Source organism: Corvus brachyrhynchos, unplaced genomic scaffold, assembly GCF_000691975.1.
Source record: "Corvus brachyrhynchos isolate BGI_N302 unplaced genomic scaffold, ASM69197v1 scaffold80, whole genome shotgun sequence".
NCBI classification, from domain to species: Eukaryota; Metazoa; Chordata; class Aves; order Passeriformes; family Corvidae; genus Corvus; species Corvus brachyrhynchos.
The window spans coordinates 7,542,104-7,564,507 of record NW_008236769.1 but is presented as its reverse complement, the minus strand read 5'-3'; the positions used below and the strand labels follow the sequence as shown (position 1 = coordinate 7,564,507).

The 22,404-nt window shown below is 38.6% G+C and overlaps 1 protein-coding gene across 1 annotated transcript in view; it reads right to left on the bottom strand.

Moving 5' to 3' along the window:
* STK32B (serine/threonine kinase 32B) overlaps nt 1-22,404 on the bottom strand; it is a 134,127-nt gene that overhangs the window by 18,335 nt on the left and 93,388 nt on the right. Inside the window, exons 6-10 of the mRNA XM_017727628.1 lie at nt 13,125-13,228; nt 8,489-8,605; nt 7,241-7,366; nt 2,373-2,504; nt 1,567-1,631 (exon numbers count right to left, since the gene is read on the bottom strand). Of these exons, the coding sequence (XP_017583117.1) occupies nt 1,567-1,631; nt 2,373-2,504; nt 7,241-7,366; nt 8,489-8,605; nt 13,125-13,228 (544 nt within the window). The remainder of the gene's footprint in view (nt 1-1,566; nt 1,632-2,372; nt 2,505-7,240; nt 7,367-8,488; nt 8,606-13,124; nt 13,229-22,404) is intronic.

Genomic DNA, 22,404 nt, shown 5'->3' with positions numbered 1-22,404 from the left:
CTCAATTTAAACCTCTTGATCTCTCATCAGCCTCTCAGAGTTCTTTATAGCTTGTGTTGCTACTGTAGTTGTGCAATATGAAACAAATGAAAAAAATTTCCTATGCATAAAATGATTTAAGAATAACACAGTAAAATCATGATGAGAAATTGTTCAAGGTAGTGAACACACCAATGAAATTTTGAGTGTCTTACAAAATCTGGGGTTTTAACTTTCAAAAATTGCTGCATATTGGAACTTCTTGATGTATGACTCTAGAGTAGGTGGTATAATAATAATAGTAGTAATATCTGGAAATTAATTACTTGTGTGAATAGCTTCTAGAAAACTCATTAAATTGATTAATAAATGTAAAATTTTTCTAATCTTGTCATTATGATCTTAATAATTTTATTTTTGTGGGTTAAATTCAAAGTTCAAGCATTCACTGGTTCAACTGATTCAGAGAATCCACCAAGATGTTTCTGAAAACCTTCTATGGGCTGACTTGGTCTGGCTTCTCTTCTTTATGGTTTTTACAGAAACAAAAGGCTTTCTTGTGCTAGAGATCATGCAAAATAACATGAAGAATCTGCTGGACCTTCTTTTTCTTTCTAAGACCTTGTAGCTTCTGTGAGCATCAGTATCAATCATAGAAATGTCCCACAGATTGTAACAGGAAGAAGGGTATATCATGGCATAATTTCCTTTGTGCTATTGTGTGAACTGTACAAAGCCGACAATTCCTTTCCCAGTTTTAATTACAGAGACAGTAATTACCTGCATTGTATGCATTAATTAAAATAGTCACAACTTTTAAATTAATTTTTAACATCTCACAACTCTATTAGAAAGGCTTGCATATATAGTTAGGCCAAATAAAAACATGGAATATACTTGAATGAAATGCAATAATTTGACCAAAGACACAAACAACTCCACTGTTATGGGGTGTATCTGCTAATACAAATGGGTTCATAATGACTGCAACTCAAAGGCAGTAAATTATGAAAAATGCAGTGCATTAATTGAACCAGGAAGATTATTGATATCCTTGGGAATCAGTCTTGTGCTTCTGACTAACCCTCAGATTACAAGTTCTTGCTTCGTGTCTGGTATAGGTGTAATACTTAGCTTTGTTGAAATAGGTAATGTTGAAATACACTTTTTTTTTTCCCCAATAGTGGGGAAGTATGAACAGTGTTTCCAAGTCAGAACAGTGCAGCTCGTATCATTAAAATTTCATGAGTTATGACTTCCCTTGGATTTGTTTGAGTTGTGAAAAAGCAGTACCTTGTATTGTATTCCTCTGCTTAATTACTGGCATTTTCTCTGGGGAGTTCAGTAACATTTACCTTATATTTCTAACATACTTTCATCACAAGGTCTTCTGCTTGGTTGCAGAGAAGCAAGCACTACAAAACCATCCCACCAGAGACTGTAGGGGAAGAAATCAATGGAAATCCAGTCTTTTAGGCTCTGCTGCTGTGATCATTAATCACTTCCCCTTATACTGTGAGAAAAAAAAATAGTTTTCAATTTAATTTTAGTAGTGAGTGCTAAAGAGGCATTAAGAAATGCACTTACTTCTCTCTGTTGAATATGATGAATTCTTTCCTAACGGTTTCCAAGCACTGCTGCAGGTGTACGTTCTTTAAAAAACAGCATGAATAGGTTGATTAAAAAAGATGAGAAATCATAGACAAAAATCACACAAACACAAACAACACTGAACAAAAAGGCTTACGAATGAATATTATCACGAGTATTTTGAAGACTCTTAAATTGGGCTGTGATAGCACAATCAATCTCATTCTTTTGGAAGAAGTTCCCCATAAAGAATTCCTGAGGATTTTTACATCTGATAGCTGTACGAAGAACAGCTTGCACGAACATACAAAATCATTAGGAGTAGCAACATAATTTATAAAACCTCACTGAAATGATAATTCAAGTCTGGAAATTGTTATTAATTTTCTCAGTACTCTTGACTATTCATACAATGCATCTTTCTACATGGGACACATTAGTCAAGAGTAAATAAAAAGCCTTTTCACTGCATACTTTTCATTTTTGGTAGTAGTACTGAATAAATACTTTTTGTAACTATTTGTCCATGTGTGGGAAGTGTTTTTGGCAACTGGAAACACTTTTTCATACTTTAAATGAGCATCTGTGATAACCTTAAAAATTATTATAGCTTAAACATGTTGTTACTATTTGACCGAAAAAAAATGGTTGCTTTTCATCTTGCTTTGGAGATGATTTATGCAATGTATGAAATCACAGACAGAAAGGTTGAGTCTATTTTCAGAGGAAATAGAAGTGAATGGAGTTTGCCTATTCGAGTGTAATCAAAATGCCACTGACTGCAGTCACAGTCCCCATCTTACCAGCGGGCAGGTTTCCTTGGCTCCGTCTTTGGATTTGTTTTTGGCAAGTCGCTTTTTCTTTTTATGGAGAGGCTTGGACTCTAAAATCATTTCTTCAAGTTCAAATGTGGGATCACAGTTCAGTCTTCCTTTCTGGTACAAAAGGATTCAAAGTTACTCTTTGAAGCATTGTTGTGGTTTTTTAGTTTGCTTGGCAAGTGTTAATAGCAGTAATAATGAACCAACTCCTCAATCACATCTGTAAAATGAAAACTGTCTTTTTAGGCCTGGAGTGACGCTCAAACTCTAAGTAAGGGAGATAAGATAAAAATCATATTATATAGCAATTATAAAGAGTTAGATCCACTTCCTAGTTATAAACAGATATACTCCTAGAGTGACTAAAGTTATGCTTCCCCAGTGAGAGAGATTAATCTGGTCCCAGGTCTTCACGAGAATATCAGTTAGTGCTGTAGAGCGTAAATGGCACCTGTAATAGTGCAAAAGAGATGGGGAGTGCCTCTAAGACTTTGTTGAAATCTGATTTTCTGAAGTGTTACTGTGGATTCAGTTACTTACATGCTGTCCATGAGAACAAAGGAAGGAGCAGGCCTGTTTTGGTTAGCAGCCTATACTAAAAAAATTGATTCACAGTATTATAGAATCCCGGGTTGGAAAGGATCCCAAGGATCTCCTGGTCAAACTTTTCTGGAAAAAACCACAGTCCCCAGTCTGGACAAGACAGCCCAGCAACCTGTCCAGCTGAAAAGTGTCCAGATTTGGGGAATCCACCATTTTAATGGGCAGATTATTGAAATGGCTGATTGTTGTTATGAAAAACTTTGCTCTTATGTCCAGCTGGAATCTTCCCAGGAGTAACTTGTACCCAATATCCCTTGTCTTTTCCATGTGACTCCCTGTAAAAAGGGAGTCTCCATCTTTGTAGCTAACCTTTAAATAATGGGACATGGTGATAAGGTCTCCCCTAATCCTTCTTTTCTCAAGGCTCTACAAGCCCAGTTCTTCCAGCCTTTCCTCGTATGGCCTGTTTCCCATGATCATCTCTGTGGCCCTTCTCTGGACCGACTCCAGCCTCTCCACACTTTTATGTGTAGTGTGGACCAAAACTGAACACAGTATTTCAGGCATGGCCTGTCAAGTGCTGAGTAGAGTGGGCAGTGACTTTTCCTCTGTTGGTGATGCCCTTGTTGATGCAACTCAACATCCCATCATCTTTCTTTGCCGTGGCAGCACCCTGGTCACTCACATTGAGCTTGCTGCCCACCTGGACCTCCAGAGGTGCTGGAGCTGTTCCCCAGTGGGGTAGATCCCACCCTGGGCTACATCCCTGGATTATGCTTCCCAGGTTTAAGACCTTACACTTGTTCTTGTTGAACTTCATAAGATTCTTGTTAGCCCACTTCTCCACAGGTCTTCCTGCAGGGAGGTTCTCCCAAAGTGTCCACTTCCCCACTCAGTTTGGTATCATCAGGGAACTTCCTCAGAGCACACTTCCCATCATCTACATCATTTGTTAAGGTATTAAACAGTGTTGGACCCAATATCGATCCCTGGGGGCCCCACTTGTGACAGGCTGCCAGGTGAAAAGGAGCTGTTTTCCACCTCCCTCTGGGTGCAGCCCACCAGCCAGCTCCCCACCCATAACATGCATCACTTGTCTGTACCATAACACGATTTCTCCTAAAGGAGGCTGTGGGAAACTGTATCACAAGCCTTGGAGAAATCCAGGTAAACAATGACCACCACTTGCCCCATATCAACTGAGCAGGTTCCTTTGTCCATGAGTATGATCAGGTTTGGAAAGTACTTTTTGTCCTTGGTGAATCCCTGGCTTTTCCCAATTATGGGCTTCATTCTAGTCTATTATTCTTTTTCTATTCTATCCACTTTATTAAGATTTTCCTTACCCATTACACAAATTACTTAAATATTTTGGATTCTCCATAAAAAAATGTTATGTTAATTTGTGATGCATGATGCAAATTTTAAGATTCTTTGAATCTTAAAATACAAGGAAGTCCTTTAAAAATTTTTTAAATTTCTTTTGGAAGTCCAAAAAAAATTTTCCGAAAGATTTGAATTGTGTTGTGGAAGATGCTAAAAGCAGCCTGTTTTCTTCTGGGACTTCTGAGAGTTCAATCACACCATTGTCACTGTCAAGGTGGAAGTACTAAAATGAGTCATATATGGACGACAGATATTTTTAGTAACCAAAACCACCAAGCAGTAAAATCACATCAGAAATTACTTGTATAATTTGTGGTATCCTACAATGAAACATTTTGTTTAGCGATCACTCCATCGTTTTTATTCCTAGTGAATTCTGTATAGTCGGAGCATAATATTTACATATCTGATGCCTTTTCACATATTATCCAGACAGCTTTAGTAAAATGTATTTGGTTTTTATTTATGGAAATTTATAGTTTGTTTATATTTATTAATAAATAAATATTTATTACCTTAGGTTTCATTAATATCAGTTTCTTTCTTGACAATGTATAGTTTTGAGATTTGTGTGACTACTTAAAAAATAGATCACTTTAATTCTGAAGCTTTAAAAATAAAAGTAAATTATATTTTTAAAAACCGTACTAATAATTTATGACTCCAAGCTGAATATGAAGAAACTAACTAAGCCATAAAGAAACACATGTGCTAGTTAAGTAAGAACTATGTTTATGGAATCAAACTATAAGGGAGAAACTAACCTGTGGGATATTGCTCCCACGGGCCTCCCATGTGCCCTCTTAGCTGCAGAGGGCAGACAAGCTCCTGACAGTCATGGCAAGCTGTCAAAATTTGTAAAACTCTCTACTTTCAAAACACTCCACAGGTCACAGGGCCCCAGCTCACCCTCTCATCAAAGGCTGAAAAAGAAGAAATATTTTGTTGTGTGGCCTCAATTAATCAGTGAAAATTTTGCTGGTGCAACAAAGAGAAAGTTCCTGGAAAATGTGTGACCAAACTTGGTCTCATGAAACAATAAAGTTTCTATAAAAAGAAATATTGTACTAGAAAAGACACTTTGATTCCCATATCACTTTTTTTCCTGACACACTTGATTGACCAGGTGAAACGAGCCCTGGTTGATATCAGACTCTTCATGAAAGAGTCTGATAGAGCTTGTAATGGGACTTTCATATTAATCTGGGTAGATAAATGAAACATTTTACTCCTATTTCCTTTTAAATGTAGAATGTTATTTTGCTTCAAATAAAACAGCTTTTCCCTTCAGTTTTATAGATGCCTGCCAAAACACAAATAAGGTGAATCCAAATGTGAAAAGAAAAGCTGTCTTTGCAGAATCTGAGTCTCTCTTGGATCGCCAAGTATGTTGTACCTTTGGATATGGGGAAATGGATCTCCCTTTTAAGATACTGTGTTGTGAAGTTTTCCACATGCTGACAGTTGTGGATTAAACTTTTAGCTGGGAGTAGGAGGTCTAAATAATCAGTTGAGTTCTGCCTGAGAAGTCAGTGCACACCTCTGGTATCTCAAAGAGCAGCTTGAACTTGAAAAAAGGAAAAGAGGAAAGTCAGTCTCCACTCATCTTGCAGATCCACACCACCAGGAGAACGGAGTTTACAGTCCACCAGGCCAGGAAGGAGCTTTGTTCTGCAGTGCTTTGCTTAGGGCAGAAACCTGAAGGAGTGGAGGGGAGGTTCCTGGCATGGCATAGCTTAGACACGGAAGTAAGAGGGAAAGACTCCTGGCCTGACAGATATGACATTCACCTCTCCAACTTTCATGTTGCACTAGGATTGAGCTACAAAATGAAAGGAAGGAATTTCCCCGCAGGTGAACATTGTCCTGAGTGCCTGTACAGAGGAGCATGCCTTTCCCTTCTCCTGTTGTGCTAGTATTATACCTGCCATATTCCTGGTCTTTCCCCCAGTTCCCTCAGGGAGGCCTGCTTCCCCACCTGCAGCTTTCTTCTCCTGTAGGATATTGCTTCCAGAGAGGCTCTGGTCAGGTGCCAAGAAGCCCAGCAAACACTGCCAGCAGTGTCTTGGCAACCCACCTGTCTACCTTTGCTCCGTTAGGCAATGTCTCTCACCTCCAGCTTCTGAAGCATTGGATCCTGTCCCCATCATGTTTATGATGGACTCTAATGCGCCCCTGGATGAAGACAGGGTCTACCTATTCCACCTTCGTCATCTTTGTTTACAGTTGCATAAAAAAACCCCCAGCAAAACAGAAACAAACCTTGGTATGCTACAAATATGTTGTTTGGAGAAGAATTATAGTGTGATATGACTGAAAAAAGTGAAGAAGCATGTTAACACCACAGTCATTGCTTTTTATTCATGGCCTTCGAATACATTTAACTTGAAAACGATGAAAATGGAAATACCCGGAAAACACCAACAAAATGAGACTACAGTAAAAAAGAAACCACCAGATTCCCTCACACATCTGAATGTTTTATTGTCAGAAACTGTCACAAAGGAAATAGGTCAGCCTTTTGGAACCCTATTTTTTAAGTGAAAAAGTAGCAGCATACTGGGATGTCAAAAAGTTTTCCAAATGTTATTTAAATGCCGGACTTTCACAGCCACACAGTCTTCTTGGTTTTCTTTGTCTCAGAGTTAACTCTGACAATCATTTGCTCTAACAGCGGAAATGCAAAGTCTAGAAAAAGCTTTCTTTTATTTGAAAGGGAACGAAAAGTGAACCAAGGTTAATTAGTTTTTGTTGTGATCTATTGAAATGGGACGAATTTTCCCTTAGCTGTGACTGAGTAAATGAAAGTAGAATCCAAAGTAAATTGCTGAAGAGCAATAAATACAAGCATAAACAAGTAAAATAGCAGTGATAACTAAAGTCAGAATTTACAAACATATTCACCTGGAATATCGACTTACGTTAGGAACAAAGCCCGGGGTCACAGCTTTCTCTAGAACAGCATCCCAGTTGACATCAGCTAGGTATGGAGAGTTTTGGATGTCTGCAAGGCTTGAAAGGCGGCACTCTGGGTCCTTAGTGAGGAGCTGTGATCAAGCACAAGGCATTTTCTAAGGGACTGGATGCCATATGCAAGAGTAAATGTATCACACACATAATTGTAGGATACATATTTTTAAGTAAGAAAATGGCTAGGGAATCTTCTGACAGATGCTAGAAGTCCCAATTAAAAAAAAAAAATTAAAAGTAATAACTCATAGGGTATGGGTATAATTTAATTGCCCCCAGATGGCTGCTGCAGGCATGAAGTGTATAAACGCATTAGCAACAAAAGTCTGTTTACAAATACACAAGAGTCTGAGCGAAATGAAACATCATAGTGCAACACCACCCAACAATTTGTATTTTGTATTTAATTTTTTGGACAATAAAGTTACACTGAGCATCCTGGCAGCAATTAAAATTATCCACCTCACTTCTCTTATCTATTCAACACTAGATTGCTAATTGCTTCAAAAGACATGTATTTTTTATTACTCTATTCAAACATTCACCAATATTTCCTGTTCAAGTGTCAATATTGATGATCTGAAATATCTAAAATAGACAGATTATCTTTGCAGTATGGCCAGAAAATTAAAGCAAACAAAAACCTGGGATTTTAGGAAGAACACAATTTTTAGGGTCGGATGCATTCAGAAAGAGCCCTCCCTTGTAGCTTAGCGACATTTACAGCAAAGTGGCTTGACTTTTGTTGTTGCCACTGTAGCAACGTGGGACAGGAAAAGATACAGCCATTTTAATTTTTAATCTCCCTTTCTGGAAACTGCAGCAGAAATTCAGAGGGCAGAGTGGTCCTTCCTTCCCTGTCCCACTTGCATATCCACAGCTGGGGGGAAATGGGGCCAGGGCACAGAGGAGGAATTACTGATCCCCAAACTTTTACTATCACTTGTGAATCAGTTCCAAAATAAAAGAAATATTAAATTTTTACTTCTCTGAAGCCATGAAAAGCCTGAATCCAAGCCTAAGAATAAAGCACCTAAGAATACTGCACCACTCACACTCAGCCTAGAAATAAGGCCTGCTCTCTCATCCTTGAAATGTCGACTACCTAATGTGTGTGCTTGTCTAATGCCTTTTCCAGTATTGGAGGGGCTTCTGGAAGAGAAGAGAACAGAGGACAAAAGGTATTTGTGCTTTCTTACCTTTTTCAGTAGTGCTATCATGCCCTTGCACCATGCAGATGAGTAGTGAACTCTTTCTATCTTGAACATGTTGAGTATCTCATCAATGGGGGTGGCTGAATGAATTTCATAGGGCCTCTGGGATAAAGTTAAAACAAAATCAAGTCAGCAAGAATGGATAAAAGAGTGCAGACTATTCACGTTTTCCTGAGCTCAGTATTGTTTATCTTGGAAATACCAAAACCACAAAAACATCTTATAACAATTTTGAGTCTAATCCTTTGCATGTATGCTTTTCTTTGGTTGTAATAAATATAATTACTCATAGATGCATTTCCTTTGCAAATTTTTCTCTCATGAAAGGAAGTATCAGTTCAAATGAGATGAATAAATAATTTTGAACCTAGGACATTCTATGTGAAATGTGGATTACTTACTATTTTTTGGTTGTAGTACCAGTGGTCAGTTCTGGTAACCTAAACAGACTAAATCAAAAAGAGGTGGCTGAAAGGAGCTTTGTCATCCTGATTTTACTGAGTAGTAGATAAAGAAACTAAAAAATGCTTACAAAAGTCTGTGTCAGAATCACAGTAAAAAAGAAGACTCCCAATCCTTCTCCTTTGCCCTTGTTTAAAATCCAAAATTTACTCATTATATGGATCTGCTGTCATGTGTTTGCAGTGCCTAAATTCTTCTACAGATGAAGAAAAGCCCCGGGCTTTGCAGTGCTTTGTTCATGAAGTTTGCTCTGATTTATCTTTTATAAAATGCAGAATTTGGAAACAAAGGTAATACATATAAATTTATATTCTTGTCATTTTCTGTGCGCATACTTGTATGTTTGAAGCAAGTTGTTATAATTATAGTGTATTTTTATAAACAAGGACAGAGAGTGGATTGTTTGTGAATTAAGTTGTACCCAGCAGGTGATAAATATGTGATATGAGATCTGCAGCTAAATGCCATCCTAGCAGCAGTGTGCAAATTAATGCATCGTAATTCATAAACAAAATAGAGTTACCTATTAATCCATATCCTGAACAGCAAAGGGCAGACACTCATTATCTTGACTAAGAACTGAATCATGCCGTGACTTTTGCTAGTATGTACTGGTAAAACATTATAATTTAAGAATATTTCTAGGTGTTAGTTATCTAATCTGTTAAGGACTTGGAGTCGCTCTTCATAAAGACCCAGGACATATTCTTATTCTGGGAAGATTGATGCACATATTTAACTTTTAACATATGTATGAAACCAAGTCCATTCCAAGGCACTGGGGTGTTCTAAAAATAAGTTCAAGGAGGGCTTAAATCTTTTTGCTTTGATTCACATTAAGTTAGCCTGTTGTCATTTAGCTATACCATGTCCATATGAATTCAACAGGACCTAAATGTCTGCTCTAAATACGTAATTTTCTTGAATCAGTTTCAAAATTGTCATTAGAAATAGTCTGTCATGCTTTTCCCTACCTGTGGCAATGTTGCCATAAAACAGTTATTAAAAATGAAGCCTTGACATGCTTTCTGTCACCTAGAAGTAACCTACTGCTGACTTAACTTGATATAAAAATGTGGTCAATAGGATCATTGAGGCAGAATGTACACCAATTGTTGAAAATGGCAGTTAACTCTAAAAATAGCAACTATAAGGAATTGTGAATCATGAAAAGTTTTTCTGTTAAGGATATTTCTGTCCATGCCTTTTTCCTCGCAGGAAAATCTCTGAAGTTTACCTTATTTTCAAGACTATTAGCATTCTGCCCTCTTGATTTTTTGAGATTTGCAGAGATTTTAAATATTGTTATTAGTTAATTCAAACCATAAATGGCCATTATAAGTTTGGTCTTTTGAGGCTCTTCGTACCTCTATCTCCCCTGCTTTTCAGCTATTCAATCCACTTGAGTGTCCTATCCCTTCAGTTCTATTTTGTGAAAAAAGAAAAAAAAAAATCTGGTTTGCTTTTGTTCATGGTTTTTTATCAAAGTTTGTTGTAAATTGGTCACATTGCAGTGAAAGTCAGAATCTGGGAATCCCACCTACTATCTCATTCCTTCTCTTTGTCTCTACTGAATTCATGGTATATACATTTATTGTAGCATTTTAGCAGTTGTCTATAGCTCAGTAGCAGACTGTCACGTGGCAGTTTGCAACAGGCAGTTTAATTACGATTTAATTTCATGGACTTGGTGAAAAGATCGATGTCTGATGCAAGGCTGTATGAATTTGCTTTTTTCTTGCTAGGTATTTTATTAGCAGTTGGGTAAGGAGAAAAATTAAAGGAGAAAAACTAGTGAGAAATGTTAGCTCTGCTGTGGATAACCAAAAAATGGTGCAGACAGCTCTGTACTGGACACAACCTGCTCCTGTAGCTACAGCCTCATTTCCAGCACAGCATTGTTTTAGCTGCCCAGCACTAAGAAGCCAGACATGAGAGTGGCTGGAATGCCTTGAGCACCCTGAACAGTAGAGGCAAATAAAACCAAAAATTTTCAGCTCAATGACAAACAACTCATTTTTACTCATTTTACTTTTACTTATCACCTCTTGAATTCAGATTGTCAGCATCATACGCTATGCACAGCTCCGAGGTGGAAAATCAAATTTGTGATGTTCCTTATTTCTAATGCTCCTTCCTTGCTTGCCTGCTGCCTTTCCCATGCAGCAGCAGGCAGCAGGCTCCAGCTGCAGACAGCCCTGTGTCCTGTGGCTCTGCCCTGTGCCACAGCCTCCTCTCTGCCCAGGGCTGCTGCTGCTGGCGCGGGGGGGCGGCTCCAAGCGCCCACCCATGTTCTGGGTGGCAGTGGGGCTGTTTCCTTGCTGTGGGACAGAGAGCTGTGGGAGCCTGGAGGAGCAGGGGCTGCGTGCCTGCAGCTTTAGCTCGCAGCCTTGTGTGTGCAAAGTGCACCTTCGCGGCCATCTGCACGGCGCTGCTGCCGCAGATGGGGCTTCGGAGCTCGCTGCTGTTGAGACAGCAACGTGCCTCGGGTTAAGCACATTTCCTCAACCCACTGCTACTTCTCTTGTCATCACTTGTCAGTTTAGGCCTTGTCTAGACTAGAAAAATTTAGAAAATATTCACCTTTTCCTTATCCATACAGTGGTGTGGGCTGCCAAGCCATCCTCTGGCTTGCTCAGCAGCCAAGAGCTGCTCTTCAGGAGAAAACAAGCAGCTGACTTGGTTGACTTGAGCAGGTACAGATGGCAATGTTTTTATTAAAAAAAAAAACAAACAAAAAAATTGATTCAGTCTCAACTTTGCTTTGTTTGTAGCCAGATTGACTTAGTCAGGAAAGACTGTATGGATCTTGGCAAATGGATATTAGTCTACGTAATTTTTCATTTATTAAAGTGAATTTGACACATTAAAGTGATCTTTTGTGATTAGTCTTGGGAGTTCAGCTTTCATTAACAATCATTCATTGTGCTCCTTTCTTGGAGACACTCAGTGGTGAAAGGGTTGTTATAAAACCATCAGGATGTTCTCTAAATTTACCGAAAGTGCAGCTAGAACTACCGTCTCTGACTAGGATTGAGGATGTATTATCCTTATCACTGCCAGACTTTAACTTCTCCATTCCAGAAAGAATGTCAGCCTAAAAACTGCCTGAGGTTTGAGAATTATGGTAGAGAAAAATTGATAATAATTGTTGGTTTGTTGTTTTTGTTAAGAAAGGTATTTAATATTCCTCTGCTTTGAGAGCTGAAACAGTCTTTGCATGGGAGAGATCTTTGTCAGGAGCATAACTTTTTCTATTTCTGTGAAAATACAAAACAGATTGGCCAAATTTTAGGCCTTTGAAAAATTAAATGCTGAAGCAACAATATGCAGACACTCTCAAATTAAGTCTTCCACCAAAAAGAGGGAATAACAATTATTCTTTATTTCTATTTTCCTTTTTCTGTCATCCTACATGAAATTGTGAGATCTTTGTGGGACGGATTGTCTGGCAAGACAAGGTAGCAGAACTGTGTTAGTGTCATAATATAAAAAATACTCCTTCCCTTTTAAAAAAGCATACTGCAATGCAATAAAATCCTCTTTCCAAAACAGGAATGAAAAATAATTTTAAAACCTTCAAACAGCTACTTTAGCTATGTCATCTGAAATAGTATCTAAATTAGTGTTTTCCATGGGGAATAGTAAATATTTAAGCAACTGACTGAAATCCTTAGAACCAAAATGGAAAAGAATTTTCCATTATCTTCTGTGATATTTGACCATGCTCAGGAAGATTTTTCATTAAGCTTATTCACATAATTGATTAGATAAGAAACAAATGCACTGGCAGATAAGCATTTTCTATAGCTGGGCCAAGCATCTTAGGATATTGCATTAAGTCTCTTATGGTATTAGCCAAGACAATCAAAGATAAAATAGAGTCTGAAGTAACTCCTATTTGAAAAAGAACACCATTGTTTGCAATTCAGCATTATAAAGAAGCCATTTAACATAAGGCTTTTCCTTAGCCAAACTGAGGCAAATTTTCATAATGTATTTGAGTGTGGGGTGAAACTTTCCCAAGAGTGTTTTCAGCTGGAAAAGAATCAGGACAGCATTCCTGACCTGGACCTCAAATTTTATCCTGAAGAGTGCACTCAGTGGCACTGCAAACTTGAGACTTTTGTCAGATAACAACAAACTCCATCATTCTTACCCAACCCCTCAGTAATTCATATGCTGTAATTCCTAGAGACCACCAGTCTACTGGGTATGAGTATCCTGGACCTCCATCCATAAAAGCCTGGAACACTTCGGGAGCTAAAACAGTAAATGAAATCAAACAAAAAAGCATTTCATTAAGGTTACACTACAGATATTATTTCACAGCTGAAAAATTATCAAGGACTCAACAAACTGGAATTAAATAGACCTGGAAGAACAGTATTTTCAGGATGTAGTTTCAGTGCCTTGTTTTACTGATAAAAAGCAACCTTCACCAGTCAGGGTATTTCAAAAGTCAGTAATTTCATATGTTAATTCTTACCTGATTAATTGAAGTTTTAAGCTATGTGAATAAAAATAAGTAATAAGAGGGGAATTCTTGATCTGAAGTGTGACTTAGAAAGTTTAAGGTAATGTAAACATTTTATGGGAAAAATATCTGCAAGTGAGGTGGTTCTTCCTGATTGATGGAGATGTTGAATATAGTAAATCTCATCCTTCTTCTCCATTTGGGTAGAACTAATCAGACAGGTTTAAAAGTATTCAACACAGGAAAATGGTACTTAGAAATCCTGACACTGATTTTATGATGTGAGAAACTGTGATGACTGCAAGAAAACCCACTGTCAATGAAGCAATGACTTCCATAAAAGTAACTTTTGTGGAGGAAAAGAAAAGGTATTTTCAAAACAAGGATCCACTTGTCTAATTTCAGGAAAAAACTTGTACTAAATAATGCTACTGTAGTCTCTTCAGAAAACCAGACATAAATAAGAGTGCATATGAAATGAAACGAAATGAAATGAAATTAAATTAAAACTCAGTCATGCTTTTCTAATGATTTAACAGCAGAATCTTAGTGCACTTTGTGAAAACAACACTTTCACTGGAGATTTTCTAAATAACATTGTCCCCAGCCATAACATCATGCTAGATTACAACTACCATGTGAGCCTCTTCCGGCCATGGTACCGAGTCTAATGTACCACACTACCCTCTGATTACCATGGCCTCACTTTGTGATGTGCACACTGCAGGGAATGATGTGCTCTGGTCACACTTACTTCTGACTGGCAGTTTGGGATTTCACTATTTAAGGCATTTAGAGAAGCACCTTTAATAAATGGAAAGGCATTCCTTTTAGAGTTTTTGCAGTCCTTGCATTATGGATGGCAACCTAATAATTTACACCTCCAGACCTGACTTCAGAAAGTCTTCAAGAGCCAAATATAATAGAATATTTCAGCATGGCAAAACTCTAATCTGTAGAATAAAAAGCAGTGAATGTATGAAAGTAGTCTTATACTCTTTGGCCAGCAGGACCATGTCTAAACACATTTGGTATGAGATCTGCAGGCACCTAAATAAACATTTTTGCTAGGATACATGTGTTTGGAGAATAGATGACCAGTGGATCTCTGTCAGAGTAAAACTTGTGCTGTGATCCAGTATGACATGAATCAACAATGCCATAAGAGTCATTACACTGAGTTAACTCTGTCTCACCTCCAGATGACATAGCTTCCCTTGGCATGCTATATCTTCATGTGTATTTCAGCTCTTGTTTGCATGCTACTGGTGTGCAGGCACATTTTACAGGTGTGAAGTCTATCAGATAGGTCCTGAGAGTGTAAGCAGGACTCTTTTTATTACTTGAATGGATGGATGAACTTAAATTGCACATTAGGCACCAAACTTATATTTTGAATATCACCATAGGCACCTTGTAGTGAAGGTTTGCTTGATTTAGCCCCATTTGTTATGGTTTTTGCCCACCGTGCCTAGATGACGTACCATATTTCATTACAGAAAATAGCCTTTTGGCATTTTTACTGAGCTGTGTAGGTATAATATTGGTTTCACTATTTCTTTTATAGCTTTAACATTTTAATAATGAGACAGATCACTATCTGATTTCTGTGAGATAGAGGTGAAAGTACTTTATTGATGCAACCTGACATTGCCAGAATCATGCAGCTGTTTTGCTAATTTAGTGACTGAGCAATTGATTTACACTGTATTTTATTTTCTTGTTCTAGAAGTTTCAAGGTCAAATCATCCTACATTAAGCAGATCAGCAGAAAATGCTGTCTTTTGCCCTGGAGTTTTGAAGCTGCTCTCTTACCTTAAGCCGATGGCATTCTTAGGTCAGAATATGAGCAGTTAAGGTCCCAATTTTTAAAGCAGATAGCCCCGTTTGCCCACTTTAACATCATTATTTTCAGTCCACCTGGAATGCCTCCCTGCATTCCACCAGCTCCAGTGAAGCAGTTGTAAACACTCTCTTCCTGTGAGGTGGGGGACTGGCAGAGGGTGCAATATAATTTGCAGTATCCTATATACAGGTTTTTTCCCAGGGTGAAATCTCAACGATGTTGAAGCCAAAAGACCTTTCTCTAGTTTGACAAGGCTGTTAAATACCCATTTCACACTAATCTTGTGCTTAATGTGTCTAAAAGTTTTTCTGAATGGAGACATTAGGTGCGAACAAAGGGCTCCAGGCTGTGTGCAGACTTCGGGAGTTTGCCTGCTCATTCAGAGAAAGCATGATCTTACAGAAAGACAGCACACCCTCCAAATCATGGAATTAGCCAAGCTCTGAAGAACTAGAGCTGTGAAATACATGACATAACACTAGGTTTTGCTGTAAGAAATAACTGTGCCAGGAGAACCAATTCAGAGTGCAAATTGGCTAGGACAAAAGCAAATAAAAATTCTGAAAGGAGGGATGAAATTCTCATTGAATTTCTTTAACATTGTTACTTAAATAGGCTAGCTGTAATCTTTTAAAATTTGAACTTGATCCCAGGCTCATCTTGGACAGCCATCCTGCAGACTGCTCTGGGTAGATTCTTCCAATGGATGATCAGATTTGAGCTTGCCAGCTTGGAGCAAGGGCAACAGCTCTGATGTGTGCACCCTTTGTGAACATATCCTCCTTTGCCATAACAGACTTAGGATGAGAAGAATACTTCATCTTTTACCCCCATGCATCTACACAGGCAGAAGTATTCTGCCTTCGAGAGTGTGTCAACAAGAGTGAGAGTACCTGCAACAACAAGAGTTTCAGACCTTTTCCCTCTAGCAGTTTCTACTGAACAAAGGCTTTTCAGGAAAATAAATGGGTTTAATAATGGGTTTGATCCTGCAGTTTGTTTTGGCTGAGAGCTGTAGTTCCTATCACAGGCACTTAGGCAGAACGCAGTAGATGTTTGCATGGCAATAGCACGACTTTTAGATAGCGAAGCTAAATCAAGTAATAGAAAGTCTAGCATCAAGAGTGAATTCAAAGAAAAGTTGAGAAGTGTTGCAATTGGTAGATCCCACAGGTCCTCACAGCTTCCCCTGACCTAATTTCTTTCATATGATGGAGAACCACATATTCCTAGAGCTGCCTGAAGAATGACTCAACAGCAGGAACCTGGTCCAGCCTCACTGCTCACCCTTTGAGCAGAGCTGGGCTAGAGGCTCCTGGGGCCCCTGCTATCACAAGCCACCCCACAGTCCTGCGATCCTAATGAAGCTCAAGCAGCCAGCTCCTCACAGCACATCTGAGTGGGATGACAGAGGCATCTGAGGCCAGAAAGCCTCAACGAGGTCTTTACAGCTTCTTCCTCTTGGCAGTCATCATTAACTGCATGGGCTCTTCACCTCTGCTCAGACACCCAGAAAACCTGACGCCCAGAGTACGGGGAATTTCTAAAAGTATGCAATTCAGAAGTAATGCAGTCTTCTTGTTTGGGTTATTGCTTTTCATGGTTTGAGAAGTGTGATCTGACACCTTTCATGCAACTTTTTGAGAGAAAAGTTTCTTTGACAAAGAAAAACCCTTTAAATACCAGAGCCATTCCAAGCTGGGACATCGGTACTAATTTTAACAGAGTAAACAACAAAATCAGGAATGTGTCTGTGTCTTATATAACAATGAGTAATTGCACATCTTTAACTTTGGCAACTAGCCAAAGTTGTTTCTTTTCTGCATCTGTATTTTTCTCTTAATAATACACTTTCATGATTTTATTGTTTATCTGCTTTGCTTTCTTGAAAAATTACATAAACAAATCCACTTTTGTACTGTCTTGTGTGCTTCAGTGCATTTCTTGCAGTCCCCAATACAAATTTCCAGTCAAGATTTTTTTCCAACTAATAAATAAATAAATCCTCTTCAGAGATGTGTGTTCTGATGCTCTTGCACAGTATCTTTTTAGTAATACAATATTACTGCAGACTGTAGGAAGTAAATAAATGGTTATTTCTCTGTAAAATAAAACCATACTAGCGGACAACATATGAAAAAATTGAATGTGAAAGCAAATCTAGTGGGTCTGCACCCATCTCAGAAGCAATGGCTTATTGTGATAGCCTTACTCCTGTTCTGTAGGTTTGTGCAAAAGGGAGTAATTTCTGGCAAATCCATTAATGTACATAACTATCCACTGGAATTTTCATAGTAGTCTGCAATGTGAATTATGTAGATGATGCATCTCATACTGTATACATATTTTCCTAAAGATCTGTAACAAAAATAAAGTTATAAAAAAGAAAATGTCATGTAGCTGGTAGGTAATCATCTACCTTTATTTGTGGAAAGGTATTAGTATCTAACAATATGATTCATGAGCTTGAAATTAAAGAGAATATCAATGTAAATGCAAACAATGCTACACCAAATTTTCAGTATTCTTTCCTATTGTAGAAGTCCATTTTGTACAAAGAATAAAATGTTTTGAGTACGGTTTCTGAAAATCTGCTGAGTACTCATTGGTATCGCAACTTCATAAATTTTAAGTGCTTTGGATCTCTGAAATTCAGACTATGTTTAATTTGGTGCTAAAAGGTGAGTTTGAAAATGCTGACCATGATAAAATGATCAATTTGAGGTCTATCTCTTGATGTGGCTGGCAAAAAGAATAGCTGCTATTATTTCTGATGGAACATCTACATACTAACAAATCTGTCTATTTAAGCAATAACTTACTAGTCAGTCTTGCAAGATGGATTACTGTAAGGAGCTCACTGTCCATAAAAAGCTAAATGTTGCCAATGACAGCTGGTCATCAGTTCCTGCAAAATGCCCTGTGCCAGTGTTATCAATAGGAGAAACTGAAAATGAAACAAATAATTAAAGCCTAGTGGTTTTGTCTCTTTTTTTTTTGAATGATCCATTTCAGGTGGATATGTCCAAAACATTTCTTAAGAATGAAATCCCTGACATTGCTCATCCAGTTGTCTAGCTACAGCTCTCTGAAGTCTATTTGTATCTCAGCAGAGACCCTACTTGCCAGTAAGGGGAATCAGAGGTTTGTGGTTTACAGCAGGGGTTGCAAAGCAACACACTCTGCTGTAGTCATTGCAGCAAAACATATTTCAGTGGCGTGGCTTTGATTGCAATGCCCAAGATTTCAGATTAGAAAATACATTCCACTGTCATTAACTGCGATTCAGCATAATACCACACTGCCAGATATCATTCTCCTTCCACGTTAGTCCCTGATCTTGGCAAAAAAATTATGTCTATAAGTATAAATTGATATATACATATACATACAATACACACAGCATAAGCAATATTTTGACTGACTAGCACAGGTCAAGCTGTTAAAATCTTAGATGTTTGCAAATTTTAAGTGTGTGAATGATGATGGATATAACACATTTATAGTTTTACCTTGCTGAATCAGGCTTAAGGCATGACAGATTGAGCTGAATAAAAAATGAACTTGACTTTTGGAATAATATTCCAAGAACCTTGAACTGAGATGTTTCAGTGAAATATTAATTGCTTTCTCAGCACTGTGATGAGAAAATAATAATTTTCACTTTCCCCTGAGAAGTAAATTCAGGGGTCAGTAATTTTTCTGGATCATGGTTTAAATAGAAAACAGAAATCGAGCTACAGTAATGACAAGTGATCTTCTATCCAGAGTAGAAGCTGTTTCTAGAGCAAAATGGAATAAAACAACTTCCCTCTCCCTAAATATAAATGTGGATTTGGTAAACTATCAATTTACCTCCTAGTGTTTACCTTCTCATGTGCTAAAAGGGTCTAAATTATAATGGTCAGCCTTCTGACTCAGAGCTTTAGACTAGTCAGCTGCTAACTTCTATTTTATAAGGCAAAATGCTGCTTAAAACCTGGCCATGCTGGGATGGCAATTTTCTACCGTGAGGTTTATACTTGTTAAAGCCATGTAACCGATTTTGCACCATTATTCACATTATACACCTCAATAGTTTTAATACTCATATTTAATGCAATTATTCAATCAAAGTAAATAACTTAGATACCATTACCTGAAAACAGACACGGCATTTAGAATGCCTTATCAGTTTTCCATATGGCTATATAACCTCTCCTGCCCTTATTCAGCGTGCTATCCTCATACAACCCTCTGCTTTACTCAACCACTGAACAGAACTCACTTCCCAACCTTGCACAGAGAAGCCCTTAGTGGCTGAACATCCTGATCAGCCTCAGAGAAACCACCTCAAGTTGCTACCCCTGCTGAAAGCAAGCCCAACAGCAATGAGCATGTCATGGTCTCCCATTATTGAACATGAAATTATACACAAGCACCTTCATTACTCCATACAAAAGCTCACAGTGGCTGCAGGGCCAGTTTTTCTAGCAATTTTTAGAAGGGATTTTGTCCAAAAATATCTGTTTGATGTTCCAGTGTATAGACAGCAGCTGCTCTGCCTAATACGGAAATTAGCTGATCTGCATAACTGGGGATTCACAGGACAGACTGTACCTGACACACCAGAAGGACTATTACATACTCCTGCCTCACATACTCCTCACAGGTTAGAAAATATCTTTACACCAGTTTATGCATGCAAAAACCTGGGGGGGCTGGCCTGACCAAAGAACAAGAGTTATCCAGTGGGCAGAAGGGCCCTGCTGGGGACTATTTGCCACCTCCACTGGACATCTGCTCCCCCTCAGATCTGCCTGCAGAGCTCCACAACACATCAGGCCCTTTCAGGCAGGTAATAAATAAATAAACAAACAAACAAATAAAAATCCCAACCCAAAACTACCTCTTGAACTCAGAGTGGGGTATTTATTAACTGAAATAGTCAAAGAAATGATTACATTAGTAGTTTTGCTGGAAGATCTGAAAGGATGGTAGGAAGTCAGAGAGCACAAAGAGGTGAAGAGCAGCTGGAGGTAGTAACTTCTTTCCTGACCTCCTGAGGTTCCTCAGCTGCTTATACTCCTACTCGTTAATGTCAGAGTGGAACCAAAACCTGAATGCCTGCTTGCAGCTCAGTGTGTAATCCCTTGAGCCAAGTAGCTCCTAGCATGAGCTGAAAATCCCATCAGTGTGGGGAATATTTATTTCAGCACCTCAAAGTCTCACATGGCCACTCTTGGTTCTTATCAGAACAAACAGGAGCCTCCCTTGCCATGCTGACATAGTAAGATTTCCCTGGGATCAAAAGGTCAGGTAATGCCATGAACACAGCAACTCTGCAGATGGGCAGTCAAACTCCTTGTAGGATAAAGGTAGGATTTTTAAAAACCTAAACACTGCCTTAACTGCATTCAAAATGCAATGAGCTGCAAAACAATATTTAATTTCAGAGCACTGCTTGAGTTCAAAGGAAGACCAAAGGTTGACCACTTTTGAAAACCCTACTCAAAATTTGCCCCTGCTGTATTTTAACCATCTGAGGAACAAATTTAGCCCTATGGGATATGTTTTTTTTTACATGAAAGGTTTATATCAGAACATCCACTGGCTTTCCTCTGAATCCAATAGTACTCCTACACAGTATTAATTAATAAATATGGATGACTCATACATTTTAGAAGTTCAGTGGACCAATGTAAATCCACAATCCTCTGGTAATCTCAGGCATACAGTCATTCTTCACCACGACAGCAACTTATGAAAGGAGCTGTGAAAACCTGAGATAACAAGCCTGTAGGATAGGAGGAGGGTAGCTGAAACCTTTCACATAATTTATGACTGATTTTATTGACTTTGGATTTTTGTCAGGTGTATTTGTGTAATAAAATGTATTTTATTAGTTTGATTTGAGGTAAAGTCACAGTGCATCATTTGAATAACTTCAGTCTCTGCTGAGAAAAACATCAAAGACTCTACCTAGTCCCCCCAAACCCTCCTACCACTAAAACCAGAAACTCCAAAAAACCAAAACAAAAATAAGCAACAACAGCAACAAAACTACACAAAAAACCAAAAAATCCTTAACCCCCCAAAATATAACCTGTGAATGGCAAGTTTTTGCAGCACTCAGAAATAATACACAGATCCGTGGAAACTAATTATTCCAAAATATTTCAGTAAGGAGAAAGCATATGCTATAGGACTCAAACACCCAGTCCTCCAACGTGAGGAATAAACAAAAGTGACACCTGTCATGTTTTCTAGATGTGTTTTACTATTTAACTTCTGGGTTTGTAGCTGAGCAACCTGTTCCAGTGTAGAGGGCCATCACTGCAGATGGGTACCCAGCACAAAGCACATTCTTTCAGACACACAGGTTTTTCCTGCAGCCTTGTTCTTGAGGGAGCAACTTAAGAAATATCCTTTTTTCTTTTTTTTGTTTTTCACTCATAAAGATGGAAAAGTGTTGAAAGTAGCAAGGACTTACACAGGTGCTTCCAGTCAGGTGAACACACACTTCCCTTTCACACAAGAGGCCAAAGTAATATCCTTCTGCAGGAAGAAAGAGCCACAGCTGAATCACCCAGCACAGGCTGCAGCCAAGGACCATGTCCTGCCCTGCACTGGCTTTCCTGGTCCACATCCCAGTGCAGAATGGAGAGGGTCCTGCACAAGTGCTCATGCTCATTGTTGGCAGCAGCTGTGCCTGCCAAAAGCCAGCCTGGTCTCAAAGGATATTTTGTGTTGTTTGCCAGGGTAGGATGACGGCCTGAAACCGTACGAGGTTTCAGAAAGCTATTCCTGCAATAAAGCCTTGACAACAGCTCCAGTCACAGGTGTTGCAGAAGGTTTGAGCAGTGAATTTGTGAAGGTAAAATCAGGCACGGGTGACACACAGGTTTCCCAAATCAGCTGAAGGCACACATTGCCTTCCACAGTCACAGCCACCTGAGTCTGTTGGCCTTGTTCCTTTCAAATAAACTGCTGTCGCTGTCTTTGTTTCTGCATGTGGCAGGTATTTCAGTTGTCTGAGTGAACTGGCTGGGAAGGGGGGGACACAGAAATTGACAGGGTTTCTAGAGAAACATTCAGGTTCGGGTATAGTGCATTCTGCATAAACATTTAATACGT